This window comes from Rhizomucor pusillus (genome assembly GCF_041956525.1).
Source record: "Rhizomucor pusillus strain CBS 183.67 unplaced genomic scaffold VTP01scaffold_24, whole genome shotgun sequence".
Taxonomy (NCBI): domain Eukaryota; kingdom Fungi; phylum Mucoromycota; class Mucoromycetes; order Mucorales; family Lichtheimiaceae; genus Rhizomucor; species Rhizomucor pusillus.
This window is the reverse complement of record NW_027192166.1, coordinates 124,544-150,306: the sequence shown is the minus strand read 5'-3', so window position 1 is coordinate 150,306 and position 25,763 is coordinate 124,544. Positions and strand designations below refer to the sequence as shown.

Here is a 25,763-nt window from a genome sequence, read left to right as displayed (position 1 = left end):
TAAACATTTGACCCAAAAACGGTATATAAATCCAGAAATATATTCATATCAACAGCAAGGATACACGTGAACGGTCTGATACCATGCTGATAAGGCCAGTTAGTTTGGCACTTCATCAGCTACATAAACCAAGAAAAATACATTTGTTAGTCGATCTGTAAGGCATGCGATGCAACGTGTGCGTGTGCAAACCTGTTAGAATGCCCTGTTTGACGAGTTCCTCGGGATTAGGTCGGTCGCTGATCTTATGCTGGAGCGCATCCTGCAGGCGGTGTTTTTCCAACTCCACCTGCGACTGTTGAAGAGCTGGTGCCACGTTGGAGCCTACCCATCATCTCGTCGGTTTGATATACTTCACCTATGCTCCTTATCTCGGTGCTTACTCTTCAAAATGTTGTGTTCAACGAGCTCCTCGCGCGTAGGGCGGTGGTCGATCTTGTGACGCAGCGAGTCCTCGATCTTGCGCTTGGTGAGTTCATCCATCTGCTGCTGGAGAGCAGGTGCAACTTTGGGGTCTAAAGATTACACATTTGCTAAGCCTTATCATCCTGCAATACTTTAGCAGCAAGCTTACTTGCCTTTCAGGATGTTTCTGTCGATCAACTCTTGAGCATCGGGTCTGTTCGTCAAGAAATCGTCGAGTTTGTTTCCAGTAGCTAAGCGCGTCAGCATCGTTTGCATAATACAATCATGCGACGTCACACATACACATGCTTGTCCTTTGTGAGTTGACAGGTCTTGAAAAGAGAAAAAGATGAGTGGGAAAGAGAGAAGGAAAAAAAGATCGTATGCCCGAAGCCCGACCAATATGCATCACCGACGTACCACGTGCATCGTTACACGGCACACTCCTTGATGCATCAAAGTATACATACGCTTATGAAACCATTTGTATCTTGTCGTATATTCGATAGCGTATGCACTCGGATCACTTCGGAAACATATAGCGGCGATGTTATGGTCGTTCGTGCGAGGGACGTACACTATACAAAAAGTTTTTGTGTGCAAAGGAGTAAAGGACATAAAGCACTTGGGCAAGCGAATTCCGACCGGTGAAGAAGAAAGGAACGCTCCAATTAGTTACATGGTCAAATATACATCAAAGTAGGAAATAATGTCTATGTGATATTGCTCATATTGGAGATTTATGCTGTCGCCATGACAGTGACGTTTGCTGATGATGGAAAGCACACTGCATTCACGTCGTAAATGATGCACAGGAACGATATTCTCGCAAATATTAATATAGGATGCCTTGATGCAGAATATTGGTTCGTTCACCACGGTTGCTCGTCGTCGTCGTTGATCACTACTTAAACTTGAACTGAAAAACCGATGGATCAGGCGTTTTTCTCCAGTCTATTCTATAATCTGCAGTACTGTAGACTGCCTAGAGGAGCGTGCAATCTCGATACATTGTTATGCCACTACGACGGACCGCGACATGGATTGCTGCAGACATTGTGACAGCCTATCTCGCACCTCTATATGTACTTGGTTGACATTAATATCCATAAGTGCGAGCTACTCGTTTCTCCTAGACATGATTCGGCAAGATCAGGTCGTCCGTATGTAGCATAGAATAACTATTATCGACTATGTATGCCCATCATCCATCCTGCATTCCATGCAGTCGTATAAAGAAGCGTAGTGATGTAAGATATCCTGGTTGAAAATCAATGCGTATCTCGTCACGTTATTAGCATGCCAATAGCGGACAAGGATACACGATATCGCAACGGTCTCCGAAATTATCAGGTCCACATAATGGAAAGTTGCCGTGGATGAAACCGAGACAGAATACGCGCTCAACTGATCCAACCGATCCTCCTGTCATACTCATTGGCGAAGATAGAAACTGGATGCGGCTAACTTTTCCATTCTGATGCAAGTATTATTGCATTAAGATATGACATCGGGGCTATGATATTATGTCTAACATATGCCCCTCGTATGTCAGTCGGACGTGGTCGACAGAACATAGATAGTATATTAAGTAGGCACAAATACTACTGCGACCGACCTCGATTCCCGTTTTGCGGATGACATGACTTGGCTTTGGCGAAACAGACTACTGCAGCGCAAATAATCAGCATCAATAACGACTTAAGGCGACCGACACAACATGCTATACCTAATCTAGCGTTGAACCCTGTGATGCCAGCATAATCCTCCTTCCTCATGTATTCTAGGTACATGGCAAACGCACAGGAGTAGTATTTTATCAGCTTTTCCCACTCAATGAAAAAACGATATCTGCAAACTCTGTGAAAAGTGGAAGAGTGCTAACGAAGCCGAAGTCCATGACAAGTTGCACAAATACTGAAGATCAGAGTGAATTTTGTACTACATCCAAGCCATGTATTGAGTCAACTCCTTTAGAGCATGCAATTAGTCCAGCAAAAATAGCACAGTTGTACTAAATTTTGCCTTCTTGAAGGACGTATCTGCTTTGTAAAGCAATGAATGATTATTGGGAATTCGTAACGGAATATGAACGGCCAGCTGAGACAGGCAGATAGGGTTGGGTGTGGGGTGGGGGAATATGTTTCTCGAGAGAAAGGATGGAAGTTCAAGGCAACAAAAATGGGCGGAAATGGGTTGACTGTGCCTAGTTGTGCGACCAACACGGATATTGGGCGGATGATGGACACAGCGCGCAAGGTTCAAAGATGCAGAGTTTCATTTTCGATTGGGATGGCACTGAAGGTTTCCCAACCGGCTTCCAGGTGGGCACAGAATTCTTTAAATTACTTGTTTTGGGATATTATACGTTTTTTCCTATTTTCCACCTTTCCAAAGGTTACATGGCCACCTGACACACATCCGGGAGGAAGGAAACGGTGACCGCGCTAAATAAGAAAGAGTGCCGATAAACAAAGCTGTCAATCGGGAACGACCTTGAGAACAGCAACTCTTGGCTTTTCCGTTCACAGTGGCACCGGTTTGTTTTGTTTATCTGCAAACTAATGGGGTTTATTGACATCAGTACCTGGAGTGAAGAATCTTGGCTTAATAATCAGATCTGCAATCGTTTATATTTGTCGCGGGTTATCATCTACTAGGAGCGAGCAGCTCGTGACTGGCAGGAATGACTGGAAAATCCAGAAAGACATAGCCTCAATGGATGAATTGTTAGGTTTCAATGCCAGTGCCGGATGCAAATTTCCTGTGTTTAAACAAAGTAATTCAAGATTTGTATCATTTCTTCTTCTTGGCGAGCTAGTCTTATGATGATGATTATGCTTGGCGCGTGAGGGATGAAGGTTCCAAACAATGCAGCTATAGGTCCTAATTCCCAGCGTCAAATCAAATTATCTTATGAGAAACTTCACCATCAACAAAGATGATGCCTCGACCTTTCTCGAGATTCCAAGAGAATTCTTCTCGAGTAACCAGCTTCGCGCAATTCCAATGATTGTTACCTTAGACATCAATTAATACTAGGAATATCGAGACTCACTGCTGCGAGGGAATGTAGTTGGCTTGTGGCAAGAGGACCTCTTTGCAAAGTATTTCTGGAAGTGGCCTAATGTTAGAAGATTTGAAACAGAGCACTGCTAGAGCCAGAAATTTCATTTTGCGGAAAAATGGGGCTGAGATCACCGAAAAGCTCGTTAAAATACATTTGCTTTGTATTATTTCCAGGGCCTTACAGTGGATAGCTCTAGGTAGAGCATTTTGCAAAGGTCTCCTAAGCACGTGGAGCAGCAGCAGTGTACGTCGTGGATCATCCTTTTCACCAAATTCGGACTCGAGAAGCACAAGAAGGCAAAGAAACGGCATTTCAATTTGATTGGGCCCGGAATCCTTCCTCGTCTTCTTTGGTCCAGCCCACATTAGAAAACGCGAGCACAACTAGGCTGGAGCTTAGCTTCTTGCTTTCCTTTACGTTTGTTTTACCGTTTAAAGACATTATGAGTGGTGATCGGAGGACTTCTCAACAGTATCTCACTCTGCCGCCAATATCACATTTGCTCCATCCGTCCTCGCCACCAAAGTCTTTAGACGACGGATCAAAAGGGCACCAGCAGCAGCAGCCAACACCTACGTTCAACTTTTCGCCCGCTTCACCGGTATCACCAAAACCGAGTCCATTGCTTACTGTTACCTCCTCGCGGCAGTTTCTAAGCGCTCGACAACACCACCCACCTCCGCCTCAAATTCAATGCGGATATTCTACTACTTCAACGCAGCACCCACCCTCCCCTCTTTCTCCATCACCGCGAAGCCCGCTATCTGTAGGATCTGATGAAGGATTCTCTTCACTGCCACCACTTGAAGGCAACGACCCTCCTCGTCCTTTGCGTACTTATAACAGGCAATATCCACCTGGTCAAAATCAGCAACAGGCACCGCAAGAGCCCTCATTCTCGTTTCCTCATCAGTCATTGTACAACTCGAAAACCCGCCCAAATTGGACAAGCGCTCCAGTATCGCACGACACTGAACCTTTCTATGCCACCACCACCAGCGCCGACAATACTCCCACTCGTATGCCTGCATCATATGCTCCTGTTAACGTCCATCATTCTCCTTACAACCTACGCTCCTCCTCCTCCCACTCTTCTCAAGCGCCATCCTCATCCACCGTCCCTTCTGACCGACGATCTAGCTCGACAACACACTCCTCGCTAGTAACAACAACGCAATCGGTAATCCTCAACACACCTGTAAATGCCGCAACAAAACCATCCAACTCTACAACATCTACGACAGCTATCCGCACGTTTGTACGACCGAAATCTTCAAGACCGCTGAAATATGACCCACTTGCACCATCCACAGAGATTCTGTTTACCGAAGACGGAGAGCCGTTTATCAAGCGACGTCGCGGCAGACCACCGATTATCCGAGAAGCCGCCTGGAACGGAGGCGACTGGACGTTCATGACACCCACTGTCTGGAACGTCAACTCGTCTGGCCAGCCACCGACAACGCAGCAGCAGCAGCAGCAAAGCAATGAAAAGAACGATCCCAGTCTGGACAAGTCCCTGACAGCATTTACCAACTCTGACCTAGACACTGTCCTGCAAATGCCGAAAAAGAAGCGCGGCCGCAAGCCAAAGACTCAATTTGCCGGCAACTCTTGTTTCGTATGGAAAGACCTCACTGCAAAGCGCTCGAGCTCATCTTCGAGAAAACATAAGCCGTCCATTTCAAATGCTTCTAGTACTAGCACCACCTCCGCTCCTTTAACTCCCTTGAACCATTCTAACGCCAATGCACCAGATGATGATGACAGCGAGTCTGAAGTAGCTCCTGCATCACCGAAATGTACTATATATATCGATGATTTGAATAGCACTCCCACTGAAGAAGCAATAAAGGCGTCTGCGGTTACCTAAGCGTAATTGTATTTTACTCCGTAAAGAATAACCTGTGCGGTCCTTGGGATTGATCCTTACTCCCGCAGCTCCGAGTTGAAACTCAAAAAAGAGGGGGAGGAGGAGTTGGCCGGTTTCTTACGCTGTTCATTCATTCACCATGCTGTTATTGAGATCGAGCCGTAGCAGCAGACCAGCCATTCAGCTTTTGCAATTGAACGCCAAGCGACGTGTCAGCTCGCTGCGATCAACAACACCTGTCCCCCTTTCGTACGACAAGTATCCCGCACAGACACGTGCTACCGGCAAAGCACCCCTGCTTATCGCGCACGGACTGTTCGGTTCCAAGCAAAATTGGCGTTCGCTTGGCAAAGCGCTTTCTTCCCGGCTCGGACGCGACGTTTACGCTCTTGTCAGTCTACAAGCGATGCAAATATATATTATGTATCTAATTTTATGCTCTTTAGGACCTTCGCAATCACGGAGACAGCCCGCACACCGAGGAACATACCTACGAAGCGATGGCAGGCGACGTGCTTAACTTTATATCTGAACATCAGCTTGACAACCCCGTGCTGATCGGGCACTCGATGTATGTTACTTGTACCTTGCTTAACCAACAGCAGAATCTTACACGCATCATTACCAGGGGAGGCAAAGTGGTAATGACCACGGCGCTGCACGAGCCTTCCATTATCTCGAAACTCGTTGTCGTCGACATTGCACCTTTCAGCCTGCCGCTCTCGAACGATTTTGCAACCTACGTCGAGGCTATGCGAAATATTGATTCGAGATCACTCAAGAAACAGAGCGAGGCTGATAAGATTTTGGCAGAATACGAAAAGGATATATCTGTACGCCAGTTCCTCTTGACGAATTTGAAGCGGCAGAGCGATGGAGTGTATCGGTTCCGTATACCGTACGAAACATTAGGCAAGGCGCTGGGAAAAGTAGGCCGTTTCGACGCTGCTGGCCTGCAGTACAATGCTCCCACGCTCTTCATTGCAGGCGGTAAAAGCTCTTACGGTAAACCGCTCGCCACACGCTCGGATGAAGTCAAGAACATGTTTCCAAACTCTGATCTGAAAGTTGTGGAAGGTGCAGGACACTGGGGTAAGCGCAGATATGAAACGATGCATTTACCCAGCTCGCTCACATTGTTGGATTTATGCAGTGCACGCTGAGAAACCTGAGCAGTTCCTCAACCTAGTCACCCAATTTGTTGGACAAGACTCTGCTGCTGCATAGAAGCCATAATTTTCTTTTTTATATATACATATATCCGATAGTAGAGCCCTCAATATGTATTATCTAGATGCATATACTCGTTTGTAGATTTATAGATGGACCGCTTAACAAAAAGGAATCATCTGGTTTCTTCTCCTAGTTTGACAAGATGGACCTTGGTCAGGTTTATTTTGAGTTTCTCGGCAAACATCCCAGTGTTTGGCATGTGTTGCATTGTTTCGAAGAAAGGAAGACTATTGCATGTAAAAGACAGGCCTGAAGCGTATGAGAAACGATCATTCTCTCCAGGGCTAAAATGAAAACGAGAATGAAACAAGATGCATGTTTGCTTCAGGAGAAAAGTTTGATATGTAATGGTTTAAATTTATTTCAATGATGATCTCTTTACATATTTAACGTGTATAAAAGGTGGTATTCAGGTTGTAGTTCGGCTGAATCACATTGTTGTTAGCGGGAGGAATAAAAGTAGTATGCGTCGCTGTATTTGAACTGGAGTTTGCAGTGGTGGTAGGGGCAGCAATGGCGGTGGCGGTTGGAGGCAGGCTAGACCGCAGTGATGGTGGCGTGATGCCGGGTATCGGTCGATTGATAGCGTCAATTACGGCCTGAGGATTGTTCGAGCATGTCTTGTGCGCTAGCAGCATGGTCTTCAGATTGATCAGCTCCTCCCTCAGCGTGCTTGTTTCTGAATGTAGTCGCTCATTATCCCTAGTCAACAGCTCCACCTTGGCCTGCAAATTTTGCACCCATTCCTTCTTGCGCTGCCGACATTTAAGAGCAGCTTTGTGGAGATACAGGCTTTAGTCGATGTAATCATGAATTGATTGATTAGTATTACTTACCTTGCCGATTTCTCTCCAAAAAGCTTTTCCGTTTTTCTTCATCGTTAATGTATTTTGCAGACTGTGCTCGTCGCTTTGGCCGATTCGTCTTTGCATCGGGCGGTGAGGTCTCTTTCCCGTTTCTGGAATCTTCCGAGCGCTGCGTCCGTTCGACGGATTTCGGATAGCTTTCGCTGGTGTGGTAAATGAACTCGGTCTGCTCTTGCTTTGTAATCGTCGGCTTTGTCTGTGGAGGTTGAGATGACGGTTGCTGCGCTGCCGACGCTGCCGTCAAGGTGGCAGTAAATATACAACGATAGGAACATTTCCATTTTTCCACAGTTCTAAATTTACAGTGGCATCTTACCTGAAACTGGAGGTCGGAACGTCGTTTCCTGGCTCAGAGACGAACGAGTTGGCTGCTGATATGCTCTGGCAGGACCTAATAGCATAGTAGGCGACAATGGCCCGGCTCGCAGCGAATCCCACGAGGCGTCAGGTTCCTGTTTGAAAAGTATACCGCGAGAGGGGCTTTCGAGGTCAGCAACTGGCGGCAATGTCGGCTTGGCTGTGCTCTTCGTTTCGCTCAGAATACGCTGGGCAGCATTGAAACTTTGCTCGAAAGGATTCGGCTCTTCATCTAACTTTGTTGTCTTAGGCAACGCAGCATACGTAGGCGGAAGTGGGACGTCTGAGGAGGAATTGGATTCATTCGAGTCGGGTTGAAGCGAAGGAGGGCAGTCTACCATGGTATCTATATCAGATGAAGCAGTGAAAAGAGACTCAATTCACATTGTCCCCTTATAATAAAAATACGCCAACAGAAATAGCTTTTCCCCGTACCAGGAGCCTTTGGCTGATAGCCCGTGTACATCCGACTTTGTGTGTTTGGAACAGCTGTAAAGGTACTCTCTGACATTATTCTCGTGAAACGGATGAAAAATCCATTCAAGAACCGTCTTGTCCTTTTTTAGGTGAGCTCAAAAAGCTTCGAAGAAGAATCACGACCGACTCGACGTGGATGAGACCGGCTGCGGGACAGTCAACTTGTCAATCGGAATCCAAGTTGATTCTCATTCTTGCTTGCATTCGCTGTACCTTGGTACCTGAATGAAATGCTGCGGCGTGGAAGAGTGCAAAGAGAAAAAGTTGCTTGTCTGCACACCAGACTTAAGGTGTTCTCCCCCCCCCCACCCATGTGACAGAACTCCGAAAGTCTTTCCACCTTGTTTGCTTGGTTGCTTCTCTCACAGGAACAAAAAAACTTCTATCGTGCTCGACCCGACTTTCCGGGAATACCGTCTCTTCAGGGTATGAGTGAGGTTTCTTGAGCTCTCCCACTTTCTGGGACTTCCGGCAATGCACGCCGGAACGCCAAGGTTATGCCCCACAGCGTTGCATCAGCAAAGTAATTAAAAAGATTCATTTTAATAAATAATAAAGAGCAATTGAATTGAATACATAAACAAGATGATTACGGAAGAAAGGCGTTGGAAGCATGAAGAGGAAAGCATTTAAAAGAAGAGAGTGCTCGGAGCGGATATCATTTGCACACGAGAGTAAGATGTGCAATATTACAACACCACTTGAAAGGCGCATTGCGGCAACCGCGGCGACGGATTCTACAATGACTGTCAACGGCAACACCGATAATCTCGATTACATTGACGAGATTGACGAATTTTCCAGTGAAGAAGAGGAAGAATATGAAGTAGAAGCTATTGTAGCGCATCGGAAGAAGCGTGGAAAGGTATGTTGATTGCATAATCCTCTCTTTTCTCACGATCGCGTTTCCCCACAACGTCTTTATCACTAACGCATATTTTATCATTCAGAAGGGCACCCTGGAATACTTCATAAAATGGAAAGGATGGCCAGACAGTGACAATACTTGGGAAAGCGAAGACAACGTGTAAGTGGGGATCCAGTTGTTAAATTACTGAACTGTCCTTCACTCAACAATTACACGATCAGGCATGCTCCTGATTTAGTTGCAGAATACTGGGCCGACAAAGGAGGACCCATTGGTCGCGAAGAGGCCAGACTTAACAAACGAGAGTTAGCATTAAGGCAAAAAGCTCGAGACAAAGCAGCGTCGCAGAGTAGCCAGACGATCAAGAAAAGTGAGCCAGTCAAGCCGACCGCAACCAAGGAGAAGGAAACCAGTGCAACTCCAGCCGAAAAGAGTGAAACTGTAGAACAAGCCAAAGCAAAGGGACCAGCAAAGGAACCAGCAAAAGAACCAACAAAGGAACCAACAAAGGAATCATCAAATGAACCGACAAATGAACCAGCAAAAGTAACTGAATCGCAAACCAGCGGAACTCAGGAGCCCGGAGTGAAGAGATTCCGAATCACTCCAAAGAAACCAAGAATCGCCTCTGCATCACCATCTCCAGAAGTACAATCCTCTGAAACTTACAACAAGCGCCCGCTTGCAGATACAGATGAAATTGACTCTGCACGTAACGCGTCTAAACGTGCTCGCGCTGTAAGTCCGGAGATACCAGATTCTCCCACCAGCATCAGCCAAAGTCCTCAACGAGATGCGGTCGAAACAACTATGATTTTTGAAAAAAGGCCATTTCCAGAACCAAAACGAGAACGAGAGAAGGAATCGTTGAAGGTTGCAGAGCAATCGAAAGACGATGTAGCTCAGGTAGAAAAAACGACGGTACCTGAACAAGAACGAGAACCGAGACCTGCTATCGAAGCAGCGGTTCCCAGCAACGAGCAAATACTTGAAGCATCAGTAGATGAAGCCATGACAGGCGCAGCAGAAAAACCATCCGAAACGGAGATCGCAGAAAGGAATCTACACGAGAATGAGACTGTTTCGAGATTAAAAGATGACAGCGCCAATCTTTTGAACGTGACCGATGGATTAGCTGAAGAAACGAACGAATTAATGGATATTGATGTGCCACTGGAAACTGTAGAAGAGTGCTTGAATGAGAGAAGCAAGCAAGACCAAACCCTGCCCGAAACGACAGAGTCTACAACTGAGCCGACAACAGATAATATCCAGTCTAAGAACCAACCAGAACAGACCGAAGAGCAGCAAATGGATATCTTGGGAGACATTGAAAACATACAGCCAGCTAGCGACAACGAAAATCTTAGCGATGCCGCTGCTGCTGTAAGAGAGCAGACAGCCAAAGTGCCACCGATCAACGGAGATACGGCCCTCAACGTAGTCGACCAAATGGAAGTTTCTCGGGACGCGATCACAGAAGGAGCACAGACTAGCTCCCAGATGTTCAATGATTACGTCGAATCGGCAAAAGAAAGCCAGAAGATCACAATCAAGAAGAAGATCACAGAGCTCACGCCTAAAGATGTCATTTATGACGAGAGTTTCCCGTACGATCCAACAGATTGGGATACCAAAATTGTCGCGATTGAAGCTATCGTGCGTCGACCGGACTTGGAACGCAGCAACAACCTGTATGCTGTTGTTCTCTGGTAAGAGAGAGATAAACATGGCACAATTTTGGATGCAGTTTTATCTAACAAAAACCTTACAGGAAGGGTGGCAAACGTTCATTGCATGAAAACGAGGTTGTCCGAAACAAATGTCCGCAGTTGGTACGTTAGTCAGTCTTAACTTCATGACATTGTATCTTATCCGTTCTTTTTACAGCTACTGGACTTTTACGAAGGACGTCTAAAGTTTTCATCTTAAAATGCTCCCGATTCACCTCATATCTGTCTCCGAAAACCTTCTTTTTATTAGCATTTTCCACAGTTTCGCGTTTGAACAAGTCAGCAATTTTCGAAGAGGAGCGGAAGCCAGCGATGGTGGTGATTGCACATGATTCGGCTGTTAAAAGTCGTTATGCTTTTAGTCATAGCATTTCTGCCATTTTCTTTTTCCAGCTATAACTCATTTGTAATTATGGATTTGAAGAACCTTTTTAACGTCAAAGATAAGGTAGAACCTTGCTCAAATACTGTTAATTTTCCTGAAATTGTTGTTAACCACCCCCTGGGTTGTTCTTGTCACGGGAGGATCTCGAGGAATCGGTGAGATGATCGCCACGGTAAGGTTTTGTACATGAGCATATGAACGATTCCTGAATGTGTGTCCCACTCAGGGCTTCGTGTCTGCTGGCGCCAAAGTCTATATTACCAGTCGGTCTGCCGACGCATGCGACAAGGTCGAATATAAATTGCTGCAGTAACAGGATCATGCATGCATGATGATGGCTAATTACACTGCAAACAGGTCGCAAAGGGATTGACTGCCAAGGGCCCTGGTCAGTGCATCGCTATCCCTGCCGACTTGCAAAAGCTTGAGGAAGTGAAGCGCCTCGTGGACGAGCTTTCCAAGCGCGAAGACCGTAAGCAAAAGAGAGCGCTACACCCAAGTTTTTCTCTAGCTTAATAAATGAAATCTAGATTTGGATGTCCTCGTCAACAATGCTGGTGCAAACTGGAACGCGAGTCTCCATGATTACCCCGATGCCGCGTTTGAAAAGGTCATCAACCTCAACCTGAAGCGTATCTTCACATTGACCCAGGCGTAAGTGTATATAAAAACGAAAAATATAAACCTGAATATTTTCTTCTAACTGTGTTGCTGCTGCAGATGTCTTCCTCTTTTGACAGCCAAATCAAGCACCGCGAACCCGACCTGTGTCATCAACATTGGTTCGATTGACGGTCTTCGCGCAAGTATATCTCTGCTGCAACAAAGCTAACTAACTAGACAACCAAACTAACATTGAGATATATAGGTGCCTCCTCAAGACACCTTTGCATACTCTGCATCGAAAGCAGGCTTGCATCATCTTACTCGTCACATGGCTAGCAAGCTCGGCCACGAAGGTGTCTTAGTGAATGCCATCGCGCCCGGTGCGTTTGAATCCAAGATGATGAAGGCCACTTTGGATGCGTTTGGTGAGATTATAAAGTCAAAGATCCCTCTCAACAGAATCGGATCGCCAGAAGATATCGCAGGCACTTGCATATACCTTGCTTCACGTGCTGGACACTATACGAGCGGAGCAACCATCACCGTCGACGGCGGGGCATTCGTCCACTCCAACCTTTAAAGGAACCAAAGATATCTCCCATCCTAACATATTCTATTCTATAAATAAACAAATTGTTATATATTACTTTAATACAGAAGGAAAAAATCAAGAAGGAAGGATGATACAACAATGATTCTTGTTATTGTCCTTTTCTAAACAACAAAAATGAAAAGGAAATATATAAACAACTAACGAGGTTGCGGCGGTTGGCCGCCCTGCTGAGAAATAGAAACCCTTGGTCGTTCAAAGGCGTTGCTGAGAGATCTGGTACGAGTGGCATAATATCGGCCGGACGTTGCTACAGATGAACGACGCGAAGGAGGCCTTGAGAAGATGGTGCCCTTCTCGCCGGCTTTGCGAGGACGGAAGATACGCTGCATGCCAAACTTGATTAGATCAAGAGGTGCAAACCAGACGAAGTTCCAGACCCAGGCAACACCAGCCCAGTCCCAACCACATCCGTAAATCTTTGTAAAGCCCCAGTTGGCGTAGACGGCAATAAAAGTTGCCACGAGCTGAGCGACCACGAATGCACATATGAGAATGACAGACGGACGTTCCGTAAAGAACCATCCCTGGGAACGCGTGATGAATATCAAAGCCTGGGAGATGGTCGATACTTGCAGGTAGATCACCGAGTGGAGGATACCATGGTTTGGATCTGTGAACTGCTGCAGGCCGAATTTTTTATTGAAAAATGTCGTCTTATAAATCACTGCAAAGAAGGCGATGGTCGATGCCGCTAGATACAGGCCGTAAACGATGGCGTAGCAGAAAATCTCAAACAAGTTCCATTGATCTGGATGAGGCGAAGGTCTGACACGATCCTTCGAGATGGTCATGATAGTACCGTCATTCAAAATGGCAAGGATAAGTACCATGAATGGTGGGAAGTCAAACTTGAAAGCAAACACCATGATCGCGAAACCGACGACAACACGAATGGTGACGGAGCAGGTGTAAATAGAATAGTTTCGCGCACGCTGGAAAATCTGTCTAGAGTTGATCAGGGCTTCAATGATGACAGAAAGACCCGGCTCTGTTAGCACGATATCCGAAGCAGAGCGTGCTGCGTCTGATGCATCTGCTACGGCGACACCCACGTTGGCCTTGGACAATGCAGGGGCATCGTTGACACCATCGCCAGTCATGGCAACCATGTGACCCTGCGCTTGTAGCCTTTCGACGATTTCGTACTTGTGTTCCGGATACACACCAGCAAAACCATCAGCACCGCGAACAAGTTCGTCTACAGTCGAGTAACCACTTCCTGGAGGAGGACCGTCCTTCAAAGTCTTTGACAAGAACATGTTGTCGCCCATACCCAAACGCCGGCCTGTTTCCTTGGCAATAGCCAGTTGATCGCCAGTGATCATCTTGACTTCTACGCCCAGCGCGATAGCTCGATCAATCGTCTCTTTGGTATCGGAACGCGGAGGATCGTATATCGGTAGCAGACCAATGAGCCGGAAACCTTTGCCTTCACCTTCGGGGTCACCGCTCGGCACTTCGTCCACCGCAACAGCCAACGAACGTAAACCACGACGAGCAAATTCGTCGACGTCTTCTTCCAATGCCTTGATCTGTTCTTCTGTCTTGTCGCGAGTGCAAAGATCTAGAATGAAGTGGGACATACCCTTGGTAGCTCGATACACCTTGCCATCTTTTCTATAAGTTATCTCAGTGCGCTTGATGACTGGATTGAACGGTTTGAAATCGAGTTCTTCAATGTCAGCGCGCGCCATTTTGGGATCATCGAGAGCATTGACAATGCAAAAATCGATAGCATCCTGGTTCTCGGTTCTCGATGCATAGGCAGAAATACGGATGACATCCTCTGGACTGTACTCTGCGTATGTCTTAATTGTAGGCTGATCAACAATGAGCTTGTTGAGAGTCAACGTGCCGGTCTTGTCAGAGCAGAGGATGGTGACAGCCGCCATTTCTTCAATTGCAGTAATTCGTGTAACGATCGCCTTGTGTTCCGCCAACTGTTTAGCGCCAATTGCAAGTGTCACAGACAGCACGGTCGGCATGGCGATCGGAATACCACCAATGAGCAACACCAAAAGATTGTCGATACCGCGTCGATAGTCGTAGCGGAAAGCGGCGTACATGACAAGGATTTCGACCACTAAAAAGATACCGATACTGCATAGACAAAAGTTACCAATCTTTGCAAGGATCGACTGCAAGTGACCAATGTCTTCGTTGGCTTCGCCGACAAGCTTTGCAGCGCGGCCGAAAAAGGTATTGAGACCCGTTCCAATGACAACAGCTTCGGCTTCACCTTGCTTGACTGTGGAGCCGGAAAATATTTCGTCGCCGGCATCCTTGCCGACCGGTAACGATTCACCTGTGAGCGCAGCCTGGTCAATGGATACTTCACCGTGGGCACGGACTAGACGACCATCGGCTGGCACAACGTCACCGAGCTTGATGCTGATGATATCACCGGGGACGAGTTCTGCCGCTTCCATGTTGTTCCATTCACCATCTCGCTTGACTTTACACTCGGGCGCAAGCGATTCCATGAGAGCCTTGACAGCGTTGCCGGCCTGACGTTCCTCAAGGAAACCAATGACCGAGTTGGCAAGCAGCAGGATAACGATACCCACGAAATCTGGCCAATCTGGAGGCCGTCCTCCGCCGTTAGACACCGCGATAGCCACAATGGCAGCAGCTTCCATGACCCACGACAGCGGGTTCCACATGAATCCCAGAAACTGCAGGATGGGGTTTTGCTCTTTTTGTTCGATGCGGTTGCGACCAAACTTTTCAATGCGTGCTTGTGCTTCAGTCGACGTTAAACCATCCGTTGATGTCCTAATTGAGCAAAATGTTAGCAACGTTTTAAAAAAATGCCCACACAAAAAAGCAACGTACTCTAAAAGTCGAAAGACGTCGGCTGGCTCCATTGTAGACAGATCGTAACGTTCGCGATCATACAGCTCTTCTACTGGAATATCTTTCAGAGGAGGGTAGCTGCCGCCGGCTCCTGCTGGTGGTTTGCCATCGGCCTTTTCTGGATCCTTTTGATCTGCTGCACCGGTAGTGGTGGGAGCATTGTCCATTGATATCTGCACCTTTTCCGGATCCTGGGATGCTGTAGCGGATGAAGGTGGAGGAGCGCCTGCAGAATCGTTAGACGCGCCCGCGTTCGAAGGTGGGGCCTTCTCCGGATCGTGGTTTGTCTTGTCGTCCAAGACCATGGGTGACGAAGAAATGATAATGGAAATGCAAGAGAGACGAGAGATAGAAAGAAGACAGACCCCCCGCAGACCATTCGTTTGTTTGAGTTGACTGAGTTGAATCTTGCGTTCTTGCACAAAGAAACAACAAAATTCATTGAGGACTCAAACATTGCATATTTCAATGTTGCTATATGTAGATCATACCTGGTTATACATCACGGCTGCCCAAATAGCTGGAGGTTGACAAGGCATGAGTCTTATGCGCTGGCTTGGTTATCTATGTATCCTTCTCATCATTCACACCTGCCCTTGGTGATTCGCTTGATAATGCTCAATTAGGAAAAAAGATGCGTTCAAACTCACGTCACTATGGCAACACGAGCATGCATCAAACACGTGTGCCTAGCCTGCACAGATGTCAAGAATATGCATATTGCGTTGGCTTGTATTTGAGGAATGGTTGGTCGATTAGGAATTGATATTGACATTAACCATCGAGATACAATGTATGTTTCTATCCTTGGATACAAGGGCACGGCTGCCACGATGTAGACAGTATACTACGTAAAGCTCGAGAATGAAATATAAACTTACAATGCTGTTTCAAACCCATGTCATTGTGACTAATGAATTCTATATTAGCAATATTGTATCCCAATGGATAAATATTACACACAGAAAGGAAGGGAGGAACTTTCAAGCAATGCAGTAGCAGTCAATATGCAGTATGTAGCGAAGGATAGAGAGGATCATTCTGCTGCCATCATGCGTGTCTGTCACTAATGACATTTACATATGGAGCTCAAAATGGGAAGTTTTCTGCCGTGCTATGCCATCGGTGCAAAGGTAAGGCACCAAATATACATTTCGATTTAACAGATTGTTAGATTTTGCTCGCATTCATGCGGATTGTCCCGGTTCCGCAAGCGGTTCTGGCGTCACTGCAAATCTAAAGCCGGTCTTAACAGGCTCGCTTAGCGCTCATAATCTGCATTTTCAAAACGGTACCAGTCTGTTTTGCGCGGTGTGACGAGTCTTTCATGAAGAGAGACGTGCCAACTGCTTGAGATCAGCACGCAACTTTATTCACTTTGGTTATAAAGTAAGCGCGTTGCGTGAGTTGGTATAATGTCGCGCCTTCAAAGCCCGATGATTGACTGAGCATATCACTGTTGCCAGGTTCGCTGGCATCGGGCTGATAGATTTGAAGCATGACAGTCAGTTGCTTTCGCGTTTGATGCTTCTTCTATTGAAAAAGCAGATCCACGTGGAATTTGAAAGCAGCAACTAGACGTTGTATGCTAAAAAACTGGATATACACATTTCCAGAGAATAAACAGCCACCGATGAGAGAATATGTTAGAAGTTGCTTTAAAATAGAGTCACTTTCAAGTGTACAAGCGTCCAAGGTTACACGTGCTTGCTTAACCCGTACTTCTGTTACTTGAGACGTGAGGCTGTCAAAACAAAAAAGATCACACCCTTTCCCAGTTCTCCTCACAAGCTGGTTTGAAAAGATGGACATCCCACCAGAGATGCCCTTTTTGTGCTCTGAAGAACCGTGTTATCCTTACAGTTCTACCCTCCCAGTGTCAAGTGCGTCCAGCGTGACAGGCAACGAAGGCACGATGCTATCTCATCATCCTCCCATATCTTTACCTCCCCTAGTCATGGAGCCATCGGAACATCATCCATGGCCTTCGAACGCATCCGTGCTGCCACCTGTGCCTACTGTCACCAACAATCCAAATCAGGTGTTTCCGCCGCCACCGCCGCCGCCGTCGCAACCGGAGGGCAACAACACTGTCAACGTTCCATCTGAGCACAGTAGGCCAAAAGTTGCTAAAAGTAAGACAAGTTCTGATCGATCATTTAAGTTGCACTTTTTTTTGACATTTCTTACATTGTTGCAAAGCTGCGTCATCGGCTTCGTTGCCATCACACAAGACAAAGTGGACAAGTGAGGAGGATGACCTGTTACGGTCGGGCTTGGTAAATAGCGTACAAACAAAAAAAGTTGACTGCCAATCAACAACGACTTGTATAGGAAATGTATGGATATGGCAAGTGGAAGCTTATTTCTGCCCATGTCAAGACACGAAACGCTTTGCAGTGCAAAAACCATGCACGACACTGGGCTACTACTGAAAAGGTAAAGAAGAAAGAAGCAAAAAAATGTTGCCAGGCACTCCCCGAGCGAGTTCTCTTACTTGACGGGAATAGCGATCCACCAGCAGCAAGGCAGCAAATACACAGTACTTGACGCTGGGAAACTTTTCCGACCGGCAGCCAGCGCCGCCTGCGGAAGATAGCAACCGCAACGATGGTTCTGTTGTTGTTACGGCGCCGCCGCCTCCGCCGCCGTTGCCGCAGCCAAATGTGCCTGTGGCGCGGGAGCAGCACCAGTCCCCCGCTGCTGTTGCTGCTTTTACGGCATCTTTTCCGACACACGCGATTTTCGAGCCAAGCAGTGTTCGCGAGGTAGTTGATGTCTCCCACCAGATCATTAAACCGGAGCAAGAAGAAGCAAGTGATTCCCAAACACAAGAAACATTTATTGACAAGAATACCATTACAGAAGATGAAAGAAAGTCGAATCCGGAATGGTTCAAGCCCGGTAGCAAAGCTTCGACTCCGGAGCGATACATGAAAATCAGAAACCATATTCTGGAGTGCTGGCAGGCAGAAAAGCCGCAGTACGTGACGAAAACAGCAGCTCGTCGAGGTCTTCGCGACTGCGGTGACGTGAACGCGATCGGTCGCGTCCATGCGTATCTGGAAAGCATCGGTGCTATCAACGTCGGATGTCAACAGACCAAAGCCACTCGTGGACCTGTCAAACGTGGCATCAGACGATCTGCTACAAAATTTTATTACTACACTGACGATGAAGACGAAGGGGACAACGATGATGGCAGGCAAGATTGAGACTTTTTTAGTTTGCAAAAGAAAAGGAGTTTATGCCTTATACGATATTTACAACAGATCGAACAAGCGTCGAATGATGGATGATATGGATTTCCACAAGCCTGGAGCTGCAGAAGGTATTGTTCGGAATGGTAAGTCCTTGAAGTTGCGAGTACTACTGGTAGAAACACTTTTAACCTTGCATCCAAGGCATATCCTCGCGCCGCCCAAAGCGCGTCATAAAGCGACCACAGAACTATCTAGATGGCGCTAGCAACATGGATGATGACAATGATCCGTTTCGGCTGGTGCCTGTGGAGCAGTATCACGATAATTTCCCACCGCCTTTCGAGGTTGAAATATCTGCCAATGCTTTGGTATGTTACAATGCACAGCTCATTATGTATGATATGCCTTTTGCTAAATATTCCACTAGGTTGTGTTGGAATTTCACGCCCATCTCGCATACACTGAGATCATTGGATTAATGGGCGGCTGTTTTATCCGAAGGGACGACGGATACTATACCCTGTCTGTCAGTTGCGTCTTTCCCTGCCGTGGAATTAGCACAGAGACACAGGCAAGTGTTTTGGATAATCTTCTGTTCTTTCAGACAGACAATTTGTTAAATACAAACAACAGTGTGAGATGGACCCAGAGTCCGAAATGCGAGCTCGTGAAGTGTTTGCTCAAAAGGGTCTGAACGTAGTTGGCTGGTATCATTCGCATCCAACATTTGCGCCTGAGCCAAGTGTCAGAGATATCGAATATCAAACGCTGTATCAGGTTTAAAAAAACGCAACTAGACTAGGAAATCACAGCATGCTAACTATTCTGATTTTAATTTATATTTGCAGTCGCTCTTCCGCAACGAGGAGACTGGAGCAGAACCTTTCATCGGCATCATTGTGAGCCCCTTCAATGAAGAGTATCACATCCAATTTGTGCACATCGCTCGCAAGAACTCCAAGAAACGTAAGCTCTACCAATGTAAAACTGCGCGATACCTAGCGCTAACTGAATATCAAAATGTAAAAGATGTACCGTACGAGTGCATACGGACAATCATTCCCACGGATTTAATCACAAACGAGATGCGTGAGCAAGTACAGGCGCTGATTCAAGAATACAAGGATTACGAACAGTAAGTCGTGTTCCTTAACATGTCCTCTTTTCCACTGTGCTCATACACGTATATTAGCAAGTGGGATTTGGTACAGAGAGAAGATGATCATTCGTCACTTGATCAGCTATTGAGTACTTTGACTTGGTATCTTCCCGACACTGAAGCGAGAAAAGAATTTCTCGACCAAGTCCGTCGAATGGTAATCGACGCCTTTGGTGCGATCAAGACGGACGAAACAGTTGTAAAAGCCTTGGCTGTTTAAACCTATGGGAAGATGCATGACTACAAAGACATGAATGCTATGAAGGAAAGGAAAACTGAATAAACCACTACTCTGTTCAACATTGAGCAATATATGTCTGGCGTGAAGAGACAGCATTCACTAAAATCATGGATATACATAGGCATGATTGACTGTCGGATGGAAGTGCTTTTGTGATAAGTTGATTGGTGCACTTCAATTACACGAGTAAGAACAATCTGTTGAAAGAGCATGTAATGAAAGAGTCTGTTCCAAATATTTACGGGCGTATTTAATAGATAAATGAAGATTAAATTGTTCGATGGGTATTTTCGACTGGCCGGTAAGACTTTTGCAGAGCGACGAGCGATGCTGCCAATGCGAGCAACGTTCCTAAGGACGCCTAGAATGAATTCGATGTTAGACTATGCTTGCTCAAACTGGCCAGGACTATCTAAATCCTACTTACTCTGCCGGACATTGGGTTGCGAAAGATAATGGCAGCTATAATGCACTGCGCATTTATCTACATCCAAGTTATTAATATAACTAATTCGGTAACTCTTCCAACAAAAAACCAGCTTACTTTTGCATTCACAGCAAATGTTTGATATACCGGCGATGATGTCTCTTTGATTAATAAAACCAATGCAAACGAAGTTGCCAGACCCATCAAGCCCGTAAGTACCTAAAGTATGTAATCAGCTCCGTTCCTTCCTTGTTACGGATTCAAATAATATACCATCTGCAGCCAGAATCCAGCTTCATCTAAAAACATGACTGTGCAGAGTCTGGATAATTCTCCAGAAACTAACGTGACGATACACATTACTGGAAGTACAGATACCATCTTCCAAAAAACCAATGTCCTGAAGCATATGAAATTGAGCAACGCATTCTATGTTGTGATGCAGCACATGATAGTACCATATATCTACTTGTTCGAGTTTCCTTTTCAGTTGAATGCCATAGCCTGCAATCAACCCTGCGTATGTGAGGCCCAATAGAAACCCGGTTCTCGAGAAGGAGGATGCCGAAGCCGCCAAAGATGCGAACCAGACACTGAACAAGTATATGCCAGATAGGATCAGTACCGATGATTCCACGATCCAGACCCTGTTTGCGTAGCAGTACAATGCCGACATCGGTATAGATAATGCATAGTACAACGGATAAGACGTGAATGGAATATGTGTCAAAAACTTGGGCTGGATGATCATCATCGCCACGTACAGCGTAGAAACGGGTGCGATCGTTCTGATGGCGATCCATGGGTGGTTTATCGCCGTTGTGGATAGTTTGCTGGAAATGGGCAGCAATGAGCAAAAAATCCGGGACACGCATCCAGATAGCAGAAACATACAAGAACCTTTTCACTGCAGTCATAAATAAAAATGCAACCGTGAGCTGAATAACATTGACGGTGTATGGGTATGTAAACTTGTATTCGCTTCTAACGATGAGTATATTGGTGACAATGGTGGATGCAACGACCACGCTCAGGTACAGAGTGCCGATGGGCAAGTTGGTCACGAATCGCACAGCGGCGTGCCTAGTTGACGTGGTCGCAGGTAAAGGCAGCCCAGCATGTTGCGACCATTTGCCCTGCATTGTACGCGATCAAAATCGTAGGGGTGACCTGGGCGGCAAAGTAACGGATCGTAACTGTATTCAGTAAAGATATTGCAAAACAAGACTCAGCATGATCGATGTGTCTTTTCTTTGCGAGAGGATATACAGGCATTTATTCGATGTTTTTAAGAGTATTATTATTTTAGTTTTTCAAAGGAGTGGCAGCAGCGTTGCCACCCTCGAGAGATAGATTAGATACTCCACTGGTGACCTTGCCTTCATCTTCTGCATCGCTGTGTCGTTCATATTGGCTGAGATCAAAGAAATCTTCATCCTCATCAATATCCTGGGCCAAGGATGGGTTGAAGTCAAACAAGTCTCTGCCAGACATGCCCTGGGATCGGCCAGCCTTCATGCGAGTTTCCTTTGCCTTGCGAGCAGCGTTTTCTTCCTCTTCCTTCTTGCGCTGCCGGTTCTTCTTCCATTCATTAAATGACTCGAGTGTCACGGGAGTCAAGTTTGGTCCAAGTTTGTGACGCTGAAAACGGATATGTCAAAACGACTGAATGCGTTGCAACTAGTTCTGTTTATCTTACCTCTGTATCCAAGAACTCTTCCAGAGAGATTTCTTCCTTTTCTTCCTTCTTTGCTTGCTGAGACCTGAGGACAAAGCCCGGTGGAAGAGCGTGCCGGTATTTACAGTTTACACCACCATTTGGACATTCCCAGAACCATCCATATTTGTTTGTCTCGATTGCTTCCAAAAAGTACTTGCATACAATATCCGTGGGTGGCTGCTTGCCAGCTTTGCTCTTGACTACTTCTTCTAGTTTCTTCTGATCCCAATTCTCCATTGTATCTATGCAACACATATAAGTATCTGTCACAGACATTCACGTCCACACGTTGCAGATCTTGTTTTTTCTTTACCGTCTGCTCGAGAATCTGTATATACGTCCTTCTTTTGGGACTTGCGTTCGATGTTGATGTCGTGGGAGAATTTACACTTTGATCCGCGCTCGCAGTGGCCAGCTTTGAAGTACTGACACAGCACGGTTTTGGGATCAGTGCCAAACGGCACCTTTTGAGGTACCTGCACAGGCTTAAACAGCTCCGCGAGTTCCTCTTTTCGTTTTTGTTCGGCAGCTTTCTTTTCGGCAGCGCTCATTTTATCTTTGGCTTTCGAGTCCTAAAAGATGTATACATTGCAGTCAGATATGGCTGGATATACGTTGCCTAGGAATCGACTAACGATAGCGTACATTTCTGTTGCTGTTCTTTGCCTGACTCTGCAGTTGCTGGACATATCTTTGTACTTTGGCAGACTTATTTTTGTTCTTCATGCCAAAAGTCTTGTCCTCAACAGCTTTTGCCTGCTTTTTCTTGTCGTTTTTAGTCTGCTGCTTCTTGGGTGGCATGGTGATGAAACGAAAGGTGTGTCGAATTCAACGATTTAAAGATTAAGGGTTAAGAAATTTTGACCAAGAGCCCAATGCCCTCTCTCTCGGCTGGAAAATAAAATTTGGAGCAAGTGACTGTGATTACCTTTTGTGGAAAAGTTCGAAAAGTTGGGACAGGAAAATGCTGTCGCGCACAATCTGTTTATTTGAACTGTAGCTTCAGGATACTAACGGTGATATTTTGCTCTAATTTTCAACGAATGCATTAGTTTGTATGTAATTATATGAACTCTTTTAGGATACCAAACTTCTTTGTATGCTGCCATACCTCCTGGCGGATCCACTGGCTAGGCGCTCCCGCTTCTAAGGTACTGCATTGTTAATAAAATATGAAAATGTAAACGATCAGGAAAACCGCCGTTTTAATGAATGATTGATACAGTCTCAAATACGCGTTGTTGCTCAATGCAAGATTCCCCTTTTTGGTTGTCGGGCAAGTCGGATTAAGCGGATAACTGTCGGATAGCTGTCGGATAGCCACTATGTGAAAAATGATGGTTATCCTATCCGCCTGGATAACCGTATACGACGATTAGAATGGGGTAGGGGGAGAATATGAAGCATGACCCGAAAGATTAGTAAGTTCCGGCCGAAAACTTGCTAACTCTATTGCTTCTACTGAAAAATTGAACTATTTAAAAATGTCGAAGATACCGGGTGTAATGCTGATTAAATAAGGTTTTACAATGAAGACTGTTTCCAAATTAGAAATAGATACGTGTCTGGTGAGCAATGACAAATACGAGGCCCATCCCCTGCATTCGCTCCATCCAGCCACTCTTCCTTCTTTCACTCGTTAAATGTCTTCCAATCGCTCCTACTACGGAGAGGCATCCGACAGCCCGGAAAGAGCACTGCTCTTGCCAGAGAACGAGAGGCAGCCGCAAGCCGTGCCCAAGAAAGAGACCTTTGCTGATCTCAAGCCGTACATCCGCCCACTCATTGCTACAAACTTCATTAGCGTCATTTGCGGTCTCAATGATGGCAGCATCGTAAGCATGCCTTTTTGTCCAATGTTACACCGTGCATAACGCCTGTCACTAGGGTGTGATTATTCCGCGTCTAAAGCAGTATTATGGCATTCCAAACGAAACTGTATCTTTGTTGTTCTTGTGTAACTCTTGCGGTTACTTTGTCAGTGCGGCTGCAAATGGATTCCTGGTGCACAATATGGGCCAATTGGGTGCTTTGTATTTTGGAGCTAGCCTTCTGATCATTGCTTATCTGCTACTATGCATGGGATTCCCTTTTGGTGTCATGGCGTCCTTGATGCTTATCCAAGGAGCTGGCATCGGTATGTCTTCTGATATAATTCACCTCATGCAGCAAAACTTCTCATCCGTCGGAACGATAGCATTGCTTGATGCAGGAATGAATGTTTACACAAGCAATGTTCCCAAGGCGACGTTAATGTTGAATATATTGCATGGTAAAAAAAGCATATGCATGAAATGGAAAGTGCCACATGTTGTCTCACAAAAAGTACCAGCACTTTACGGCGTGGGTGCAATGCTTGCGCCCGTGGTAGGCAATATCCTGTTGGTATTTGATATACCCTGGAATGGTCTCTACGTTGCGCTCGCATCCTTTGCCTGTCTAAATTTAGCAATGACCTGGTTCGGTCTGCGCAGCGCAAAGATGGATCACGATGAACACGAAATTGAACCCAGTGACGATGATGGAGAACGAGAGGAAGGAGGATCGTCATCGAGCACTACTTCTGCTCAGGAACCACCGCGGGTTCGAAAAGCAGCAAATGAGATTATGCGCGAATCCATGACACATCCTATGACCATACTCGGGGCACTCTATGTTTTAGTCTATGTCGGCACAGAAGTCACTGTTGGCGGATGGGGCTACACCTTCCTCTTTGAAGGTCGTCACGGAGATAGGAGTGCCATGTTGAAGGTTTCTGCCGGATACTGGGCTGCGTTGGCCGTCGGTCGCATTATCCTGGGCTTTTTAACAGAGAGGTTCGGAGAAAAGCCAATGATCACATTGTTTACATTCATGTCTATCGCAATCTTTGTCGTGATATATGTGGTGCCGGACATCATTGTAGATTCCATCGGTAAAAGTCATCCGCACACAAAAAAAAAACTAATACACTGACTCTGGTCGAACTCCAGGTCTGATCGCGACAGGATTCCTTCTCGGCCCCATGTTCCCCAGTACTATTTCATTAGCATCGAAGGTTCTGCCCAAATATCTGCATGCATCTTCAATTGGTTTCATCGCGGGGTACGTATTTTCCAACGTTCCATCATAAGCATAATGTTTCTAAGGGTATGCTTTTCAGTCTCGGTGCAGGGGGCGCAGCGCTGTTTCCATTCTTGACAGGTCAAATAGCTGGCCATTTGGGTATCCTGGCCATGCCCCTCGTGTGCTTGTGTATGGCGGTCGCCATGCAAATCCTCTGGACTTTTGTACCGTCGGACAAGAAAGGATCTTCATCGTGCATCCATTGCTGTTAGATCATTAAGCTTATCTTTCCTGTTCCATTGATTTGAATAGATTATTGATTTAAATAAATTATCCAAGAATTACATGATCGTATTTTGGACATGCTTTTGCAAAGACCACAAATCTTGTCACTGCTCGATTTCCATCGCCCCGATAAAGATCGATTTCACGCTACACTGAAACGTGGAATTTCCTTTCCGCAGAACATCTTGATAAGGAAATTAAGGTTTTTAGGATATTAAAGTGATCAAAGCACAGTGCAGTTTCATAGTTGTTTTGCATTAATGCGACCGGATACACCCGGAATTTTCGCTGTGGAATTTACAGCGCAGAGTATGAAGTGATTCGTGTCATGGCACCAAATG

The 25,763-nt window shown here is 46.0% G+C and overlaps 11 protein-coding genes across 11 annotated transcripts; 6 read left to right on the top strand and 5 right to left on the bottom strand.

Annotated features, from left to right (window-relative positions):
• Window positions 1-99: 99 nt before the first annotated feature.
• On the bottom strand, window positions 100-712 carry VTP01DRAFT_5691 (uncharacterized protein; the record flags this gene model as incomplete). Its single annotated transcript, XM_069384511.1, has 5 exons — window positions 100-119; window positions 193-324; window positions 384-515; window positions 579-656; window positions 709-712. 5 exons carry the CDS (start codon window positions 710-712, stop codon window positions 100-102), a joined length of 366 nt encoding a protein of 121 aa, XP_069235133.1.
• Window positions 713-3,917: 3,205 nt separating this feature from the next.
• On the top strand, window positions 3,918-5,348 carry VTP01DRAFT_5690 (uncharacterized protein; the record flags this gene model as incomplete). Its single annotated transcript, XM_069384510.1, has 1 exon — window positions 3,918-5,348. The coding sequence occupies one exon, from the start codon at window positions 3,918-3,920 to the stop codon at window positions 5,346-5,348; it is 1,431 nt and encodes a 476-aa protein (XP_069235132.1).
• A 139-nt stretch (window positions 5,349-5,487) lies between these two features.
• On the top strand, window positions 5,488-6,575 carry VTP01DRAFT_5689 (uncharacterized protein; the record flags this gene model as incomplete). The annotated part of the gene is made up of 4 exons (XM_069384508.1): window positions 5,488-5,739; window positions 5,795-5,919; window positions 5,977-6,440; window positions 6,502-6,575. The coding sequence occupies 4 exons, from the start codon at window positions 5,488-5,490 to the stop codon at window positions 6,573-6,575; spliced, it is 915 nt and encodes a 304-aa protein (XP_069235131.1).
• A 392-nt stretch (window positions 6,576-6,967) lies between these two features.
• Window positions 6,968-8,315, bottom strand: VTP01DRAFT_5688 (uncharacterized protein; the record flags this gene model as incomplete). The annotated part of the gene is made up of 4 exons (XM_069384507.1): window positions 6,968-7,356; window positions 7,418-7,681; window positions 7,764-8,150; window positions 8,240-8,315. The coding sequence occupies 4 exons, from the start codon at window positions 8,313-8,315 to the stop codon at window positions 6,968-6,970; spliced, it is 1,116 nt and encodes a 371-aa protein (XP_069235130.1).
• A 645-nt stretch (window positions 8,316-8,960) lies between these two features.
• VTP01DRAFT_5687 (uncharacterized protein) lies at window positions 8,961-11,081 on the top strand (the record flags this gene model as incomplete). Its single annotated transcript, XM_069384506.1, has 5 exons — window positions 8,961-9,146; window positions 9,232-9,308; window positions 9,371-10,861; window positions 10,924-10,984; window positions 11,040-11,081. 5 exons carry the CDS (start codon window positions 8,961-8,963, stop codon window positions 11,079-11,081), a joined length of 1,857 nt encoding a protein of 618 aa, XP_069235129.1.
• A 346-nt stretch (window positions 11,082-11,427) lies between these two features.
• On the top strand, window positions 11,428-12,453 carry VTP01DRAFT_5686 (uncharacterized protein; the record flags this gene model as incomplete). Its single annotated transcript, XM_069384505.1, has 6 exons — window positions 11,428-11,439; window positions 11,494-11,556; window positions 11,625-11,739; window positions 11,798-11,921; window positions 11,988-12,069; window positions 12,136-12,453. 6 exons carry the CDS (start codon window positions 11,428-11,430, stop codon window positions 12,451-12,453), a joined length of 714 nt encoding a protein of 237 aa, XP_069235128.1.
• A 170-nt stretch (window positions 12,454-12,623) lies between these two features.
• On the bottom strand, window positions 12,624-15,647 carry VTP01DRAFT_5685 (uncharacterized protein; the record flags this gene model as incomplete). Its single annotated transcript, XM_069384504.1, has 2 exons — window positions 12,624-15,261; window positions 15,322-15,647. The coding sequence occupies 2 exons, from the start codon at window positions 15,645-15,647 to the stop codon at window positions 12,624-12,626; spliced, it is 2,964 nt and encodes a 987-aa protein (XP_069235127.1).
• Window positions 15,648-17,146: 1,499 nt separating this feature from the next.
• On the top strand, window positions 17,147-19,924 carry VTP01DRAFT_5684 (uncharacterized protein; the record flags this gene model as incomplete). Its single annotated transcript, XM_069384503.1, has 11 exons — window positions 17,147-17,477; window positions 17,545-17,621; window positions 17,677-17,781; window positions 17,853-18,547; window positions 18,615-18,688; window positions 18,747-18,913; window positions 18,973-19,116; window positions 19,179-19,322; window positions 19,394-19,511; window positions 19,575-19,680; window positions 19,738-19,924. The coding sequence occupies 11 exons, from the start codon at window positions 17,147-17,149 to the stop codon at window positions 19,922-19,924; spliced, it is 2,148 nt and encodes a 715-aa protein (XP_069235126.1).
• Window positions 19,925-20,213: 289 nt separating this feature from the next.
• Window positions 20,214-21,514, bottom strand: VTP01DRAFT_5683 (uncharacterized protein; the record flags this gene model as incomplete). The annotated part of the gene is made up of 6 exons (XM_069384502.1): window positions 20,214-20,306; window positions 20,373-20,429; window positions 20,490-20,591; window positions 20,646-20,772; window positions 20,831-21,205; window positions 21,267-21,514. The coding sequence occupies 6 exons, from the start codon at window positions 21,512-21,514 to the stop codon at window positions 20,214-20,216; spliced, it is 1,002 nt and encodes a 333-aa protein (XP_069235125.1).
• Window positions 21,515-21,677: 163 nt separating this feature from the next.
• Window positions 21,678-22,893, bottom strand: VTP01DRAFT_5682 (uncharacterized protein; the record flags this gene model as incomplete). Its single annotated transcript, XM_069384501.1, has 4 exons — window positions 21,678-22,013; window positions 22,072-22,334; window positions 22,406-22,664; window positions 22,738-22,893. The coding sequence occupies 4 exons, from the start codon at window positions 22,891-22,893 to the stop codon at window positions 21,678-21,680; spliced, it is 1,014 nt and encodes a 337-aa protein (XP_069235124.1).
• An 842-nt stretch (window positions 22,894-23,735) lies between these two features.
• On the top strand, window positions 23,736-25,409 carry VTP01DRAFT_5681 (uncharacterized protein; the record flags this gene model as incomplete). The annotated part of the gene is made up of 6 exons (XM_069384500.1): window positions 23,736-23,927; window positions 23,980-24,229; window positions 24,290-24,364; window positions 24,425-25,006; window positions 25,065-25,176; window positions 25,235-25,409. 6 exons carry the CDS (start codon window positions 23,736-23,738, stop codon window positions 25,407-25,409), a joined length of 1,386 nt encoding a protein of 461 aa, XP_069235123.1.
• Between the last annotated feature and the right edge of the window lie 354 nt (window positions 25,410-25,763).